Source organism: Stegostoma tigrinum, chromosome 1, assembly GCF_030684315.1.
Source record: "Stegostoma tigrinum isolate sSteTig4 chromosome 1, sSteTig4.hap1, whole genome shotgun sequence".
NCBI classification, from domain to species: domain Eukaryota; kingdom Metazoa; phylum Chordata; class Chondrichthyes; order Orectolobiformes; family Stegostomatidae; genus Stegostoma; species Stegostoma tigrinum.
The window spans coordinates 193,790,327-193,806,982 of record NC_081354.1 but is presented as its reverse complement, the minus strand read 5'-3'; the positions used below and the strand labels follow the sequence as shown (position 1 = coordinate 193,806,982).

At 47.2% G+C, this 16,656-nt stretch overlaps 1 protein-coding gene across 8 annotated transcripts in view; it reads left to right on the top strand.

Moving 5' to 3' along the window:
* The first annotated feature begins 1,306 nt into the window (after positions 1-1,306).
* The window catches only part of rtkna (rhotekin a), a 132,216-nt gene continuing 116,866 nt past the window's right edge, over positions 1,307-16,656 (top strand). For 5 of the 8 annotated variants that reach the window (XM_059650915.1, XM_059650914.1, XM_059650927.1 and 2 more), the window contains exons 1-3: positions 1,913-2,128; positions 7,648-7,847; positions 14,802-14,863. In XM_059650915.1, coding sequence (XP_059506898.1) covers positions 2,057-2,128; positions 7,648-7,847; positions 14,802-14,863 — 334 coding nt within the window. In that variant the 5' untranslated portion in view covers positions 1,913-2,056. Of the gene's footprint in view, positions 1,433-1,472; positions 1,814-1,912; positions 2,129-7,647; positions 7,848-14,801; positions 14,864-16,656 lie in introns of those variants that run through there. The other 3 variants (XM_059650923.1, XM_059650916.1, XM_059650935.1) reach the window with 3 other exon arrangements.

The window sequence follows — 16,656 nt, the reverse complement described above, 5'->3', positions numbered from 1 at the left end:
CACCACTTTCTTAAGGGCAATTAAGAATTGGCAATAAGTAATGGCCCAGCTCATGATGGCACACACAAACAATGCTGATGAGCTAGTAATCAAGAGAGCCAGCAAAATTGCTTGTGAATATAGATTTAGAAACAAATAAACAAAGAAACCTACAGCACAGGAACCGGCCCTTCGGCCCTCCAAGCCTGCGCCGATCAAGATCCTCTGTCTAACCTGTCATCTATTTTCTAACCGTCTGTGTCCATTTGCTCCCTGCCCATCAATGTACCTGTCCAAATATATCTTAAAAGACGCTAACGTGTCTGCGTCTACCACCTCCGCTGGCAACGCATTCCAGGCGCCCACCACCCTCTGTGTAAAGAACTTTCCACGCATATCTCCCTCAAACTTTCCTCCTCTCACTTTGAACTCATGACCCCTAGTAATTGAGTCCCCCACTCTGGGAAAAAGCTATTTGCTATCCACCCTTGTCTATACCCCTCATGATTTTGTAGACCTCAATCAGGTCCCCCCTCAATCTCTGTCTTTCTAATGAAAATAATCCTAATCTATTCAATCTCTCTTCATAGCTAGCACCCTCCATACCAGGCAACATCCTGGTAAACCTCCTCTGCACCCTCTCCAAAGCATCCACATCCTTTTGGTAATGTGGCGACCAGAACTGTACACAGTACTCCAAATGTGGCCTTGCTGAATGCCTTACTGAAGTCCATATAGATCACGTCCACCACTCTGCCCTCATCAATCCTCTTCGATACTTCTTCAAAAAATTCAATCAAGTTAGTGAGATTTGACTTTCCATGACAAAGCCATGTTGACTGTCCTTAATCAGTCTCTGCCTTCCCAAATACATGTAAAACCCGCCCCTTAGGTTTCTCTCCAACAACTTACCCACCACGGATGTAAGTCTTACCGGTCCATAGTTCTCTGGCTTTTCTTTACCACCTTTCTTAAATAGTAGCACCACATTAGCCAACCTCCAGTCTTCAGGCACTTCACTGGAATAATTCTTGTCTAGGTAAGCTTCTCCAGTAGGTACCCCAAACTTTGATGCATCTCTCAGCATACATCCCTGGACCTTGAATTGCTCCAGTCTGCAACTCAATCAACAAGAATTCCTTGCACTGGTTTTGGGGATTACAAACTCGTCTTTCATTGATTTGATTGTCCTCCAGCTGTAGCTGATGTTTGACTTGGTGTGGCCCCTAAGGAACAAGCCACAGACTGCAATCTCCATCATCTTCTGCACACTGCCCCCAACGGGCTATGCTAAGCTAGAGACTTGTGCACATCTTTGTGAAGCAGGTTGAAGAGGGGGGCAATGGTTTTTCTTGAAGCGCATGGTGAACAGCTATCTAATGTTAACCTCTGCTGCATCTCATCATGATTCTATAGTCGTCCCTGGGACATCAATACGGGGGATTCAGCTATGGTAATGTCACAAGCTCGTGGTTACGTTCTTTCTTGTGGGAATAGTTATTGACATGCAGTACCAGTGTTCCTTGGCACTTTACAGAACTGATCAGAGAGAAGACAGCATGTTCAAGGAGAGGAAAGTGAGGATGCTAAAGAGGTGGTAATTTGCATGAATGGAATCTGAAGTGGGCAGTACGTGAACTTTACATTCTTGGTGAACGTAAACATCAGTGCATTTAGGAGAGTGCCTGCGCTGAATGGAGCCTGTTGTGTGTGTAATGTGCATACGCGAGCCAAAGGCCTCTGGCAAGGAGCAGTGAGGGGCTGAGACTGAGAAGCAGCATTCAGACAGCTGGCTTCCTGTGAGCCTGGAATGTGGAATTGGCAAGCAATGAATGTGAGTGGGATTGGGAGTGGGAGGCGTCCGAGGCCGGGGTTGGGGCTGGACAGGGTCGCGCTGCATCCCATTTTAATTCGGCTCCGGCTTGTTTAAACGGATGCTGAGGTCTGGCAGCAGCTGGAAGCAGAAGCTGGCCAGAGCGGAGTTAGAAGCGGACGGTGTCGGGGGCTAGAGGCGGCGGCCCGGGTTAGGGGCCGGCGAGGTCGGGGGAGGAGGAACGCTGCTGGGGAAGCCGCTGGAATGGACGAGACAATCCGGATTCTGGAGGATCTAAACCTGATTTATATCCGCCAGATCGCCCTGAGTCTCCAGGTAAAAAAAGGATCTTCCGAGGATCCCTTGATCCTTGGCCTGGCGCCTCTTGTAGTTGTTGTTGATACTGAACTTGATGGTGAAATTCCAAATGTCCCCAGTCCTGGGAAACGAGTATTGGGGCTGAAACAAGGACTGGGATCAAGTAAAAGCCAGCGAACCAAGGTAGCGACCGGTGGAACAGACACCGCTATTGGGTTTGGGGACAAGGACAGGGGAGCAGGGGCATGGATCAGGAATGAGGACAGAGACGAGGAACTGGAATGGAGACTGGAGAGAGGAAAGAAGGACAGGGATTAGGGAACACAAACACAGGGAACAGGAAAAGGGAACAGCTCAGGGACAGAAACCAAGGACAGTGGTAGGCAAGTGATTGGAGAGAATACTAGAATCAACCAGTATTTGATAGTCAGGGTCTGATCTGTGTGCGGGAAATCATGTCTGGAAAATCTTTTAAAGCTTTTCGAAGAGGTAACCAAGAGGGTGGATGAGGGTAGGACAATGGATGTTGCCTATATGGGCTTTAGTAAGACCTTTGACAAGGTACTACACAGCAGGCTATTCGTGAAGGTTAGGTTGTGTGGGATCCAGGGAGAGCTAGCTAATTGGATTCAAAATTGGCTCGATGGTGGGAAGCAGGGGTGATATTTGAAGGTTGTTTCTCAGACTGGAGGCCTGTGGCTAATGGTATACAACAGGGGGCCGGAGCTGGGACCTTTTTATTTGCTATTTACATAAATGATCTGGATGTGGATGTACAAGGGATGATTAATAAATTTGCAGATGATACCAGATTAAGGAATTATCATTGATAGCGAGGAAGGTAATCAAAAATTGCAGAGGAATCTTTGTCAAATGGGATGAGGATTGAAAATGCAATTCCACACAGATAAGCATGAGGTGTTGCAGTTTGGAAAGTCAAACCAACGTAGGACTTATACAATAAATGGTAATGTCCTGAGGAGTGTTATGGAACTGAGGGACTGAGGAGTACAAGTACATCGTTCAATGAAAGCAGCATCACAGGTGGGCAGGGTGGGGAAGAAGGCGTTAGTATGCTGGCCTTCAGCGGTCGAAGTATTGAGTACAGGAGTTGGGATGCTATGTTGAGTAAGTTGTTGGTAAGGCCACACATGGGGTTATTGTATACAGTTTAGGCCACAACTCACCTTTACTGGCTCTCACCCTGCCTCTTTGACCTGTCTGTCTCCTCTCACTCTATCTTCTCCTCTATCCATCTTCTACCTGCCTCCTCCTGTCTCCCTATTTATTTCAGAATCCCCTTCCCCTCTCCCATTTCTGAAGAAAGGTCTCGACCAAAATGTCAAAATTTCCTGCTCCTTTGCATAGAACATAGAACAGTACAGCGCAGAACAGGCCCTTTGGCCCTCAATGTTGCGCTGACCTGTGAACTAATCTAAGCCCCTCCACCTACACCATCACATCATCATCATATGCTCATCCAAGAACTGTTTAAATGCCCCTAATGTGACTGAATTAACTACACTGGCAGGAAGGGCGTTCTACGCCCTTACCACTCTCTGAGTTAAGAACCTGCCTCTGACATCTGTCTTAAATCTATCACCCCTCAATTTGTAGCTATGCCCCCCTGACAAGCCGACGTCATCATCCGAAGAAAAAGACTCTCACTGTCCACCCTATCTAATCCTCTGATCACAAAATGTGAGGCTGGATGAACACAGCAGGCCAAGCAGCATCTCAGGAGCACAAAAGCTGACGTTTCGGGCCTAGACCCTTCATCAGAGAGCTCTCTGATGAAGGGTCTAGGCCCGAAACGTCAGCTTTTGTGCTCCTGAGATGCTGCTTGGCCTGCTGTGTTCATCCAGCCTCACATTTTGTTGTCTTGGATTCTCCAGCATCTACAGTTCCCATTATCTCTAATCCTCTGATCATCTTGTATGTCTCCATTAAATCCCCTCTCAACCTTCTTCTCTCCAATGAGAACAGACCCAAGTTCCTCAGCCTTTCCTCATAAGACCTTTGCTCCAGACCAGGCAACATCCTGGTAAATCTCCTCTGCACCTTTTCCAATGGTTCCACATCCTTCCTGTAATGGGGTGACCAGAACTGCACGCAGTATTCCAAATGAGGCTGCACTGGCGTTTTGTACAGTTGCAGCATGACATCACGGCTTCGGAACTCAATCCCTCTCCCAATAAAACCTAACACACTGTAAGCCTTCCTAACAGCACTATTAACCTGGGTGGCAACTTTTAGGGATCTATGAACATCGACACCAAGTTCCCTCTGCACATCCACACTACCAAGAATCTTTCCATTGACCCAGTATGCTGCCTTCCTATTATTCATCCCAAAGTGAATCACCTCACATTTGTCTGCATTGAACTCCATTTGCCACCTTTCGGCCCAAATTCTGCAGTTTATCCAAGTCTCCCTTCAACCTGCAACATTCTTCCACACTGCCCACCACTCCACCGACTTTAGTGTCATCTGCAAACTTACTAACCCATCCACCTATGCCTGCGTCCAGGTCATTTATAAAAATGACAAACAGCAGTGGTCCCAAAACAGAGCCTTGACGCACACCACTAGTAACCAGACTGCAGGCTGAATATTTTCCATCAACCACCACTCGTTGCTTTCTTACAGAAAGCCAGTTTCTAATGCAAACTGCTAAATCTCCCTCAATCCAAACCTCTGTATTTTCTCCAATAGCCTATCATGTGGGATCTTAACAAAGGCTTTACTGAAGTCCATGTACACCACGTCAACTGCCCTATACTCATCCACATGCTTGGTCACCTTCACAAAAAACTCAATGAGGTTTGTGAGACGCGACCTGCCCTTGACAAATCCATGCTGACTATCTCCAAACAAATTGTTGCTTGTTAGATGATTATAAATTCTATCTCTTATAAGCCTTTACAAAACTTTTCCTACAACAGACGTAAGGCTCAAGGTCTATAATTACCTGGATCATCTCTACTGCCCTTCTTGAACAAGGGCACAACATTTGGAATCTTGCAGTCCTCTGGTACTAAACCTGTAGACAATGAGGACTCAAAGATCAAGGCCAAAGGCTCTGCCACCTCCTCCCTAGCTTCCCAGACAAGCCTCAGAAAGATCCCATCTGGCCCAGGGGATTAATCTACCTTCACACAAAGAAACAAAGAAACCTACAGCACAGGAACAGGCCCTTCGGCCCTCCAAGCCTGCGCTGATGAAGATCCTCTGTCTAACCTGTCATCTATTTTCTAACAGTCTGTGTCCATTTGCCCCCTGCCCATCCATGTACCTGTCCAAATATATCTTAAAAGATGCTAACGTGTCTGCGTCTACCACCTCTGCTGGCAACGCGTTCCAGGCACCAACCACCCTCTGTATAAAGAACTTTGCACGCATATCTCCCTTAAACTTTCCTCCTCTCACTTTGAACTCATGACCCCTAGTAATTGAGTCCCCCACACCTTCTAGAATTGATAACACCTCCTCCTTACTGATCTCAATCCTTTCAATTCTAATAGCTCATAACTCAGTCTTCTCCTCTACAATATTCTCGTGTTCCTCAGTGAAAACAGATGAGAAATATTCGTTTAGGACCTCGCTGATCTCCACAGGGTCCACACACAACTTCCCACTTCTGTCTTTGACTGACCCTATTCCTACCCCAGTCATCCTCTTATTCCTCACATACCTATAGAAAGCTTTAGGGCTCTCCTTTATTCTTCCTGCCAATGTCTGCTCATGTCCCCTCCTTGCTCTTCTTAACTCTCTCTTTAAATCCTTCCTAGCTAATCTGTAACTCTCCATCGCTTCATCTGAACCATCTTGTCTCATCGTCACATAAGCCTCCCTCTTCCGCTAAACAAGAGAGACAATTTCTTTGGTAAACCATGGCTCCCTTACCTTATCACTTCCTCCCTGCCTGACAGGGACATGCCTATCAAGGACACGCAATATCTGTTCCTTAAACCAGCTCCACATTTCAAATGACCCCATCCCCTGCATTTTGCAAACCCATTCTACACCTCCTAAGTCTTGCATTATAATTGCCCTTTCCCCCTCTATAACTCTTGCCCTGTGGCATATTCCTATCCCTTTCCATCGCTACAGTAAACATTACTAAATTATGGTCAGTCTCTCCAAAGTGCTCACCTACCACTAAATCAAACACCTGGCCTGGTTCAATACCAAGTACCAGATCCAGAGTGGCCTCACCTCTTGTCGGCCCTTCGACATACTGTGTCAGGAAACCCTGCTGCACACATTGAATCAAAACTGATCCATCTGATGTCCTAGAGTTATAGCATTTTCACTCAATGTTGGGGAAGTTAAAGTCTCCCATAATGACCACCCTGTTCTTTTCACTCCTGCCCAGAATCGTTTTGCCAGTCCTCTCCTCCACCTCCCTGGAACTTTGTGGAGGCCTATATAAAACTCCCAGCAGTGTGACCTCTCTTCTGTTTCTGACCTCAGCCCAACCTTCTGACCCTCAGTAGATGAGTCCTCGTCAAAAGTTCTTTCAGCCACCTACTGTCCTTGACTAACAAAGCTTCACCTCCCCCTCTCTTACCACCTTCCCTGATCTTTATGAAAGATCTAAGCCCTGGAACCTGCAACATCCATTCCTGACCTTGCTCTATCCATGTCTCCAAAATGACCACAACATCGAAGTTCCAGGTACTTATCCATGCTGCAAGCTCCACTACCTTATTCTGGACACTCCTGGTGTTAAAGTAGACACACGTCAAACCAGCTTGCTGTCTGTCAGCACATTCCTGTGACAGTGAAATCCTGTCCATGTGCTCCCTCCTCTCACCCTTCTGTGTACTGGAACTACACCTCAGTTTCCCATCCCCCTTCTGAGCTAGTTTAAATCCACCCGAATAGCACTAGCAAATTTCCCACCCAGGATATTAGTGCCCCTCTGGTTCAAGTGGAGACCGTCCTGTTTGTAGAGGTCCCACCTTCCCCAGAATGAGCCCCAATTGTCCATGTACCTGAAGCCCTCCCTCCTGCACCATCCCTGCAGCCAAAGGTTCAGCTGATATCTCTCCCTGTTCCTCACCTCACTATCACGTGTCATGGGTAGCAACCAGAGATAATCACCCTGTTTGTTCTAGCTCTCAGCTTCCACCCCAGCTCCCTGAAATCCTGCCTGACATCCCTATCCCTCTTTCTACCTATGTCATTGGTACCTATGTGGACCATGACTTGGAGCTGGTCACCCTCTCCCTTCGGGACCCCAAATACACGATCCGAGACATCACAGACCCTGGCACCTGGGAGGCAACACACCAACCGCGAGTCTCTTTCGTTCCCAACAAACCTTCTATCTGTCCCTCTAACTATTGGTGCTGCTTGGCCTGCTGTGTTCATCCAGCTCCGCATCGTGTTATCTCTGCATCATCAGACCATTCACTTGCACCCTTAGAGCTCGCTCATTTAAAATCTAGCTGGACTCTCACAGCATTCTTCTTTGCATTGACTTGTTGTGCTGCTTTTCATAAAGTACTGATTTCTCCCATGTTTTACAGGACACTGATTTCCAAAAGAAGATTGACTATGAAATCCGAATGCGAGATGGGACATGCAAATTGTTGGCTGCCTGTACACAGAGAGAGCAAGCACTGGAGGCATCAAAGAGCCTACTGACCTGCAACACCCGCATAATGGCCTACATGTCAGAGCTGCAGAGAATGAAGGAAGCTCAGGTCAGACAGCGAAGGGTCAGACGGTAAGGAACTACATTTACACCAAAGGATGCTTCAGGAGTTTGAGGAATTACTTCCAGTTGAAACTGTTCTTGAAATGCTGGGCAAAACAGGGAGTTTGTCTTAATGTTTTTCAGAGTGAAGAGCACACACTTTAGATTACATTAAGCAGTGGGGGAAGTGATAAATGGGTGGTATTATCACTGGACTGTTAATCCAGAAACCCAGAGGTATGCTCCTCCTGCCAGATGTGGGAAATCAGGGAGCAGTCTAGTGTCCCTGACAACTCTGTCTGCAGGAAGTGTGACCAGCTGCAGGTCCTCACAGACCGTGTGGTTTGGTTGGACACACTGCAGGGGTAGAGAGATTGATAAATACTAGGTTTTTGTGCTCCTGAGATGCTGCTTGGCCTGCTGTGTTCAATCAGCTCCACACTTTGTTATCTTGGATTCTCCAGCATCTGCAGTTCCCATTACCTCTGATCACAATTTTAACCTCACTGCGAAGCCTTTTCCAGGGATGCCTAACCTGAAGAAGTTACCCTCCTCCTTCCGGACAAACCTCAGGGAATCTCTCTCCCACTGCAACTCTCTTGTAATCTCTTCGGCCTTGCAACTGCTCGACCATGTCCTGAAGCAAACCAGGTAGTACAGCCACATCACCTTCCTCAGCACCTGCCTACGGAACCAGATCATCCCCAAAGGACTACAGTCTACATTCAAGCCTTCCCAATTTGGCCCCAACCATGACCACCCCTACATCCTCTCTCCGATGAAGGGTCTAGGCCCGAAACGTCAGCTTTTGTGCTCCTGAGATGCTGCTTGGCCTGCTGTGCTCATCCAGCTTTACACTTTGTTATCTTGGATTCTCCAGCATCTGCAGTTCCCATTATCTATGTCTCTGTCTAATCCTACCACAGCTTTCTAAATGTTCTGCTATAAAATCCTCAACAATGCATTTGAGAAGTTTCCCCAGTACCGCTGTTAGGCTATAATTCCCCGTTTTCTCTCTATCTTCCTTTTTGAATATTAGAGTGACATTAGCCACCCTCCAATCTGCAGGGACTGTTCCAGAATCTATAATATCCTGGAAGATGACCACCAATGAATCCAGTATTTCCAGAGCCACTTCCTTAAGAACTCTGGGATGTAGATTGTCAGACCTCAAGGATTTATCTGCCTTCAATCCCATCAATTTCCCCAGCATCATTTCTGGAATAAGATTGGTCTCCCTCAATCCTTCCCTCTCACTAAATTTTGCATTCTCCAACATTTTTGGTGTCTGATATATGTCCACTTTTGTGAATACAGAACCAAAACATGTGTTCAATTGCTCAGCCCTTTCTTTGTCTCCGATTAAACAACGAGATTGACAGGGGGTGGGGAACCGGGTTTATAATTCAGAGGATGAGGTGTTTGGCCTTCCAACAGGGAGTGACGTTGTTCATAAAGAAATAAAGTCAATGGAGCATAATTATGGACAGAGGGATAGTTTGAAGTGTGTATACTTCAATGCTAGAAGTATCAGAAATAAGGCAGATGAACTTAGAGCATGGGTCAGTACTTGGAACTACGATGTTGCGGCCATGACAGAAACTTGAACAACTCAGGGTGAGGAATGGTTGTTGGAAGTTCCACGATAAAGATGGACGGAAGGTATTACAAGGAAAGGTTGAGAGAGCTCAGGCTATTTATTCCAGAACCCTCACCCCATCCCCCTCTCTGATGAAGGGTCTAGGCCCAAAACCTCAGCTTTTGTGCTCCTGAGATGTTGCTGGGCCTGCTCTGTTCATCCAGCCTCACATTTTATTATCTTGGATTCTCCAGCATCTGCAGTTCCCATTATCACAGAGACGATATCTTGGATGGGTTTTCAAATGGTGTGAAGATATTTGGAAAAGAGTCACTGGATTCAAAACGGTAACTCTGTTTTCTCTCCACAGCTGCTGTCAGGGGAATCCAAAGAGATTCTTCACGGGGAAAAAGAATAATTAGGGAGAGAATAGGGCCCCTTAAAGATCAACAAGGCTGTGTGTAACCACAGGAGATGGGTGAGATACTGAACAAGTATTTTGCGTCAGTATTTACTATAGAGTAGGAAATGGAAGCTAGAGAACTTAGGAAATAAATAGTGATATATTGAAAAGTGTCCATTTTACAGAGGAGTAGGTGCTGGAATGAAATATAAAGGCAGATAAATCCTGGGGACCTGATCAAGTATATTCTAGAACTTTGTAGAAAGTGAGGTAAGTGATCGCTGGGTCCCTTGCAGAGATATTTGTATCATTGATAGCCATTGGTGAGGTTCTGGAAGACTGGAGGGTGGCTAGTATGGTGCCATTATTTAAGGAAAGTGGTAAGGAAAAGCCAGGGTACTTTAGACCGGTGAGCCTGGTGTCCATTGTGGGTAAATTGTTGGAGGACATTCCAAAGGATTGGGATCTACACGTATTTGGAAAGGCAAGGACTGATTAGGGAGAGTCAGCATGGCTTTGTGCATTGGAAATCATATCTCACTAACTTGATTGAGTATTTTGAAGAAGTGACAAAGAGGATTGATGAGGGCAGAGCGGTGGACGTGACCTGTATGGACTTCAGTAAGGCATTCAGCAAGGTTCCCCATGGTAGACTGGTTAGCAAGGTTAGATCACATGAAATCCATGGGGTGCTAGTCATTTGGAGGTTGGAGATAGAGGGTATTGGTGGAAAGCTGATTTTCGGTGTGGAGGCCTGTGACCAGCAGTGTGCCACAAGGATAAGTACTAGGATTCTTATTGTTTGTAATATATATAAATGATAGAGATGAAATGTTAAGAGGGAATGCTAAGCAGACACCAAGATTTGTAGATAACAAAGTGTGGAGCTGGATGAACACAGCAGGCCAAGCAGCATCTCAGGAGCACAAAAGCTGACGTTTCGGGCCTAGCCCCTTCATCAGAGAGGGGGATGGGGAGAGGGTTCTGAAATAAATAGGGAGAGAGGGGGAGGCAGATCGAAGATGGATAGAGGAGAAGATAGGTGGAGAGGAGAGTATCAGTGGGAGGTGGGGAGGTGGGGAGGGGATAGGTCAGTCCAGGGAGGACGGACAGGTCAAGGAGGCGGTATGAGGTTGGTAGGTGGGAAATGGAGGTGCAGCTTGAGGTGGGAGGAGGGGATAGATGAGAGGAAGAACAGGTTAGGGAGGTAGGGATGAGCTGGACTGGTTTTGTGATGCAGTGGGGGGAGGGGAAGAACTGGGCTGGTTTTGGGATGCAGTGGGGGAAGGGGAGATTTTGAAGCTTGTGAACTCCACATTGATACCATTGGGCTGCAGGGCTCCCAAGCGGAATATGAGTTGCTGTTCCTGCAACCTCCGGGTGGCATCATTGTGGCACTGCAGGAGGCCCATGATGGACATGTTGTCTGAGGAATGGCGGGGGGGGGGAGTTAGAATGGTTCGCGACTGGGAGGTGCAGTTGTTTATTGCGAACCGAGCGGAGGTGTTCTGCAAAGCGGTCCCCAAGCCTCTGTTTGGTTTCCCTGATGTAGAGGAAGCCACACTGGGTACAGTGGATACAGTATACTACATTGGCAGATGTGCAGGTGAACATCTGCTTGATGTGGAAAGTCTTCTTGGGGCCTGAGTTGGGGATGAGGGAGGAGGTGTAGGGGCAGGTGTAGCACTTCCTGCGGTTGCAGGGGAAAGTGCCGGGTGTGGTGGGGTTGAAGGGGAGTGTGGAGCAGACAAGGGAGTCACGGAGAGAGTGGTCTCTCCGGAAGGCAGACAAGGGCGGGGATGGAAAAATGTCTTGGGTGGTGGGGTCGGATTGTAGATGGTGAAAGTGTCGGAGGATGATGTGTTGTATCCAGAGGTTGGTGGGGGTGGTATTTGAGAACGAGGGGGATCCTCTTAGGGCGGTTATGGCAGGGGCAGGGTGTGAGGGATGTATTGCGGGAAATGCGGGAGACGCGTTCAAAGGCGTTCTCGACCACTGTCGGGGGGGAAGTTGCGGTCCTTGAAGAACACGGACATCTGGGATGTGCGGGAGTGGAATGCCTCATCCTGGGAGCAGATGCGGTGGAAGCGAAGGAATTGGGAACAGGGGATGGAATTTTTGCAGGGGTATGGGTGGGAGGATGTGTATTCTAGGTAGCTGTAGGAGTCGGTGGGCTTAAAGTAGACATCAGTTTCTAGCTGGTTACCTGAGATGGAGACAGAGAGGTCCAGGAAGCCAAGGGATGTCTTGGAGATAGCCCAGGTGAACTTGAGGTTGGGGTGGAAGGTGTTGGTAAAGTGGATGAACTGTTTGAGCTCCTCTTGGGAGCAAGAGGCAGTGCCAGATACAGCCATCAATGTAACGGAGGAAGAGGTGGGGTTTGGGGCCAGTGTAGGTGCGGAAGAGGGATTGTTCCACATAACCTACAAAGAGGCAGGCATAGCTTGGGCCCATGCGGGTACCCATGACCACCCACTTTGTCTCTAGGAAGTGGGAGGAATCGAAGGAGAAGTTGTTGAGGGTGAGGACGAATTTGCTAGGAGAGTGAGGGTGTGGGTGGAGGGGGACTGGTCGGGCCTGCGGGATAGGAAGAAGCGGAGAGCCTTAAGGCCATCTGCATAAGGAAAGCAGGTGTCTCGGGACTGGACGTCCATGGTGAAAATGAGGTGTTGGGGGCCAAGGAATTGGAAGTTCTGGAGGAGGTGGAGGGTGTGGGTGGTGTCGCGGACGTATGTGGGGAGTTCCTGAACCAAGGAAGAGAAAATGGAGTCCAGATAGGTGGAGATGAGTTCAGTGGGGCAGGAGCAGGCGGAGAACATAGGTCGGCCAGGGCGGGCGGGTTTGTGGATTTTGGGAAGGGGATAGAAGCGGGCGGTGCGGGGTTGGGGAACAGTGAGGTTGGAGGCTGTGGGTGGGAGGTCACCTGAGGTGATGAGGTCATGGATGGTCTTGGAGATGATGGTTTGGTGCTCGGGGGTGGGGTCATTATCAAGGGGGCGATAGTTCCGCCATCTACAATCCGACCCCACCACCCAAGACATTTTTACCTGGACTGACCTATCCCCTCCCCACCTGTACTCTCCTCTCCACCAATCTTCTCCTCTATCCATCTTTGGTCCGCCTCCCCCTCTCTCCCTATTTATTTCAGAACCCTCTCCCCATCCCCCTCTCTGATGAAGGGTCTAGGCCCGAAACGTCAGCTTTTGTGCTCCTGAGATGCTGCTTGGCCTGCTGCGTTCATCCAGCCTCACATTTTATTATCTTGGATTCTCCAGCATGTGCAGTTCACATTATCTCTGACCAAGATTGGTAGGTTGGTTATTAGCAAAGAAGTTGGTTGCAGGTTACAGGAAGGCATGAATGGATTGGTCAGATAGGTAGAGCAGTGGCAGATGGTATTTAAAGCGTGAAGCGATGCATTTTGGAGGACGAAACAAGATGAGGTAATATTTAATGAATAGCTTAGAGGAATGGAAGGGACTTGGGGTCATGATTCACAGATCCCAGAAGTGGGCAAAGCATGTCAACAAGATAGTTAAGGCCTATGGGACACTTGCTTTTATCAGGCTAGGTATATAGAGGATAAGAGCAAAACTGTACACAGTACACCAGGTGTGATCTCACCAGGACCCTCTACAGCTGCAGCATAGCCTCTCTGATTTTAAACTCCATCCCTCGAGCAATGGCAGGCAAAATTCCATTTGCCTTTTTAATCACCTGCTGCACCTGAAATCCCACCTTCAGCGATTCATGCACAAGGACACCCAAGTCCCTCTGCACAGCAGGATGCTGCAATTTTTTACCATTTAAAACACAGTCCATTTTGCTGTTATTCCTACCAAAATGGATGTTGCCTGGGATGGATCTTTTTGTCTTAAGGAGAGACTGGATAGGCTTGGATTGTTTTCTTAGAGCAGAAAAGACTGAAGGGAGACATGACTGAGGTGTGTAAGATTATGAGGGGCATGGCCAGGGTGAATAGAAAGCAGGTATTCCCCTTGCTTGAGGGGTCAATCACGAGAGGGCATAATGTTTGGGTAAGGGGCTAGAAATTCAGAGAGGATTTGGGAAAAAAAACTTTGGCACTCAGAAGATGGTGGAAATCTGGAAGCCACTGCTTCAGAAGGTAGTGGAGGCTGGAAATCTTACAACCTTTATTTGGATTAGTACTTAAAATACCATTACATTCAAGGATGTGGGACAGATGCAAGAAATTGGGATTAATGCACGTTTAGTGGTTACTTGCTCATGTGGCCATTATTGATTTGGCTAGCCCAATTCAGCTTGTGATCAATGGTTTGCTCAATAAATTACTGTTTAACTCTTAAAACTGAATGTGCAACATTGCGTGTTTGAATTTCAGTGAGAATCTATCACATAGAAACAAAATAAGATCTATCAGTCTGGATTTCAATCTGGGATCTGCCTTGTCCATTAATAATATTAGCAGTGATCCTGTCCTTTTGACTGTGACAACCACTTTAGTCGCGATTCCAACTCCTTAATTCAATCCCTCCACCACTGATGCTTAGTAGCAGCAGTGTGAACCATTGACGAGATGGCACCACATAAATGTCCTTGGGCAGTACTTTTTAAACTGATGGCCATGACCATCTCAAAGAAAGATCTTATTCAAATATTTCCAAGTCAGGCTGGTGATTGGTTTCTCTCTAAACCCACCTAAATGTCAAAGGGTGGTTTGTGTGTGGAAGATCTGCATGTGCAACTCCCAAGTCACAGATGATGCAAATATGAAGATTCATTACCATATCTTCAGCATCACTGACCTGATAAATGGAAACGCCCTGCCTAAGGCAATGGATTTGAATCTCGTCAAAATTGGACAACTAGAAAGCCAAATATTGCGGCCTGCAGCAATGAGAGAAGGGCATTTAAATGTGCATTTCTCATCATTGCCCAAGCCCTGGGAAGAAAAGGTAGGATTGCATTTGAAGCTGTTTTATTGGCCCATCTCTGAGCTGATCTGATTGTTGCTTTCCAGATCATCAGATGCAGGTTTGCTTAAAGATCGATTACCATGCAAGGGCAAAGTTGCCATATCTGGTAAGAAGAAACTCACAAGAATCCGTTTAATTTCCTGAGATAAATCCTGTTTGGATAAATGCCTGGTCTTTTAGAAATAGACAAGAGATAAAGCTGCACATTCATTGTTGGAAATCTATTTCAAATATTATTCCTTTGTACTGCTGTAATTTCTATGTTGGATGTGTTTTTGAAATTGTTAAAATATCCCTGTGTTGAATCGATTTTAACCTCATGTTTTAGTTCCCAACACTGACACCTGTGAAACTCCACTAGTCACCAGTTGCCATCCTGAAAACGACCCCTTTATTCCCGTTCTCTGCGTTTTGCAAATCAACCAATCCTCTATCCATGCCAGTACCTTGCCTCTATACCACGGGGCTCTTATCTTATTGCACAGCCTCCTGTGTGGCACCTTGTCAAAGGCCTTTTGGAAACGTGAATACATCATGACTTTGTCTAGCTTGTTTGATGCCTCCACAAAGAATTCTAACAGAACTGTCAGGCATGACCACCCCTTGATGGCGTCATATTAACTCAGGATAACAAAGTGCGGAGCTGGATGAACACAGCAGGCCAAGCAGCATCTCAGGAGCACAAAAGCTGATGTTTCGGGCCTAGACCCTTCATCAGAGAGGGGGATGGGGAGAGGGAACTGGAATAAATAGGGAGAGAGGGGGAGGCGGACCGAAGATGGAGAGAAAACAAGATAGGTAGAGAGGAGAGTATAGGTGAGGAGGTAGGGAGGGGAGAGGTCAGTCCAGGGAAGATGGACAGGTCAAGGAGGCGGGTGGGTTTAAACTAATTCAGCAGGGGAATGGGCACCAAAATTGTAGTTTGACTATAGAAACGGTTGAGAGTAGGGTGGTCCGAAATAAAGTTTCAGGGAAGCCAGATGGCACCGGCAAGCAAGAAGTTGGATTGAAGTGTGTCTACTTCAATGCTAGGAGTGTCCGGAATAAGGTGGGTGAACTTGCAGCATGGGTTAGTACCTGGGACTTCGATGTTGTGGCCATTTCGGAGACATGGATAGAGCAGGGACAGGAATGGTTGTGGCAGGTTCTGGTATTTAGATGTTTCAGTAAGAACAGAGAAGATGGTAAAAGGGGCGGAGGTGTGGCATTGTTGGTCAAGGACAGTATTACAGTTGCAGAAAGGATGTTTGGGGACTCGTCAACTGAGGTAGTATGGGCTGAGGTTAGAAACAGGAAAGGAAAGGTCACCCTGTTGGGAGTTTTCTATAGGCCTCCGAATAGTTCCAGAGATGTAGAGGAAAGGATAGCAAAGATGATTCTCAATAGGAGTGAGAGAGACAGGGTAGTTGTCATGGGGGACTTCAACTTTCCAATTATTGACTGGGAACACTATAGTTTGAGTGCCAGAGATGGGTCAGTTTTTGTCCAGTGTGTGCAGGAGGGCTTCCTGACACAGTATGTAGATAGGCCAACAAGGGGCGGAACCACATTAGATTTGGTACTGGATAATGAGCCTGGCCAGGTGTTAGATTTGGAAGTAGGTGAGCACTTTGGTGATAGCGATCACAATTCTGTTATGTTTACTTTAGTAATGGAAAGGGATAGGTGTATACCACTGGGCAAGAGTTATAGTTGGGGGAAAGGCAATTACGATGAGATTAGGCAAGGAAAAGCTCCTGTGTGTCCTAGAAAAGTATGTACCTGTCAGGCAGGGAGGAAGCTGTAGAGTGCGGGAGCCGTGGATCACGAAGGAGGTGGAATCTCTGGTCAAGAGGAAGAAGAAGGCTTATGTTAGGATGAGATGTGAAGGCTCAGTTAGGGCACTTGAGGGCTACGAGG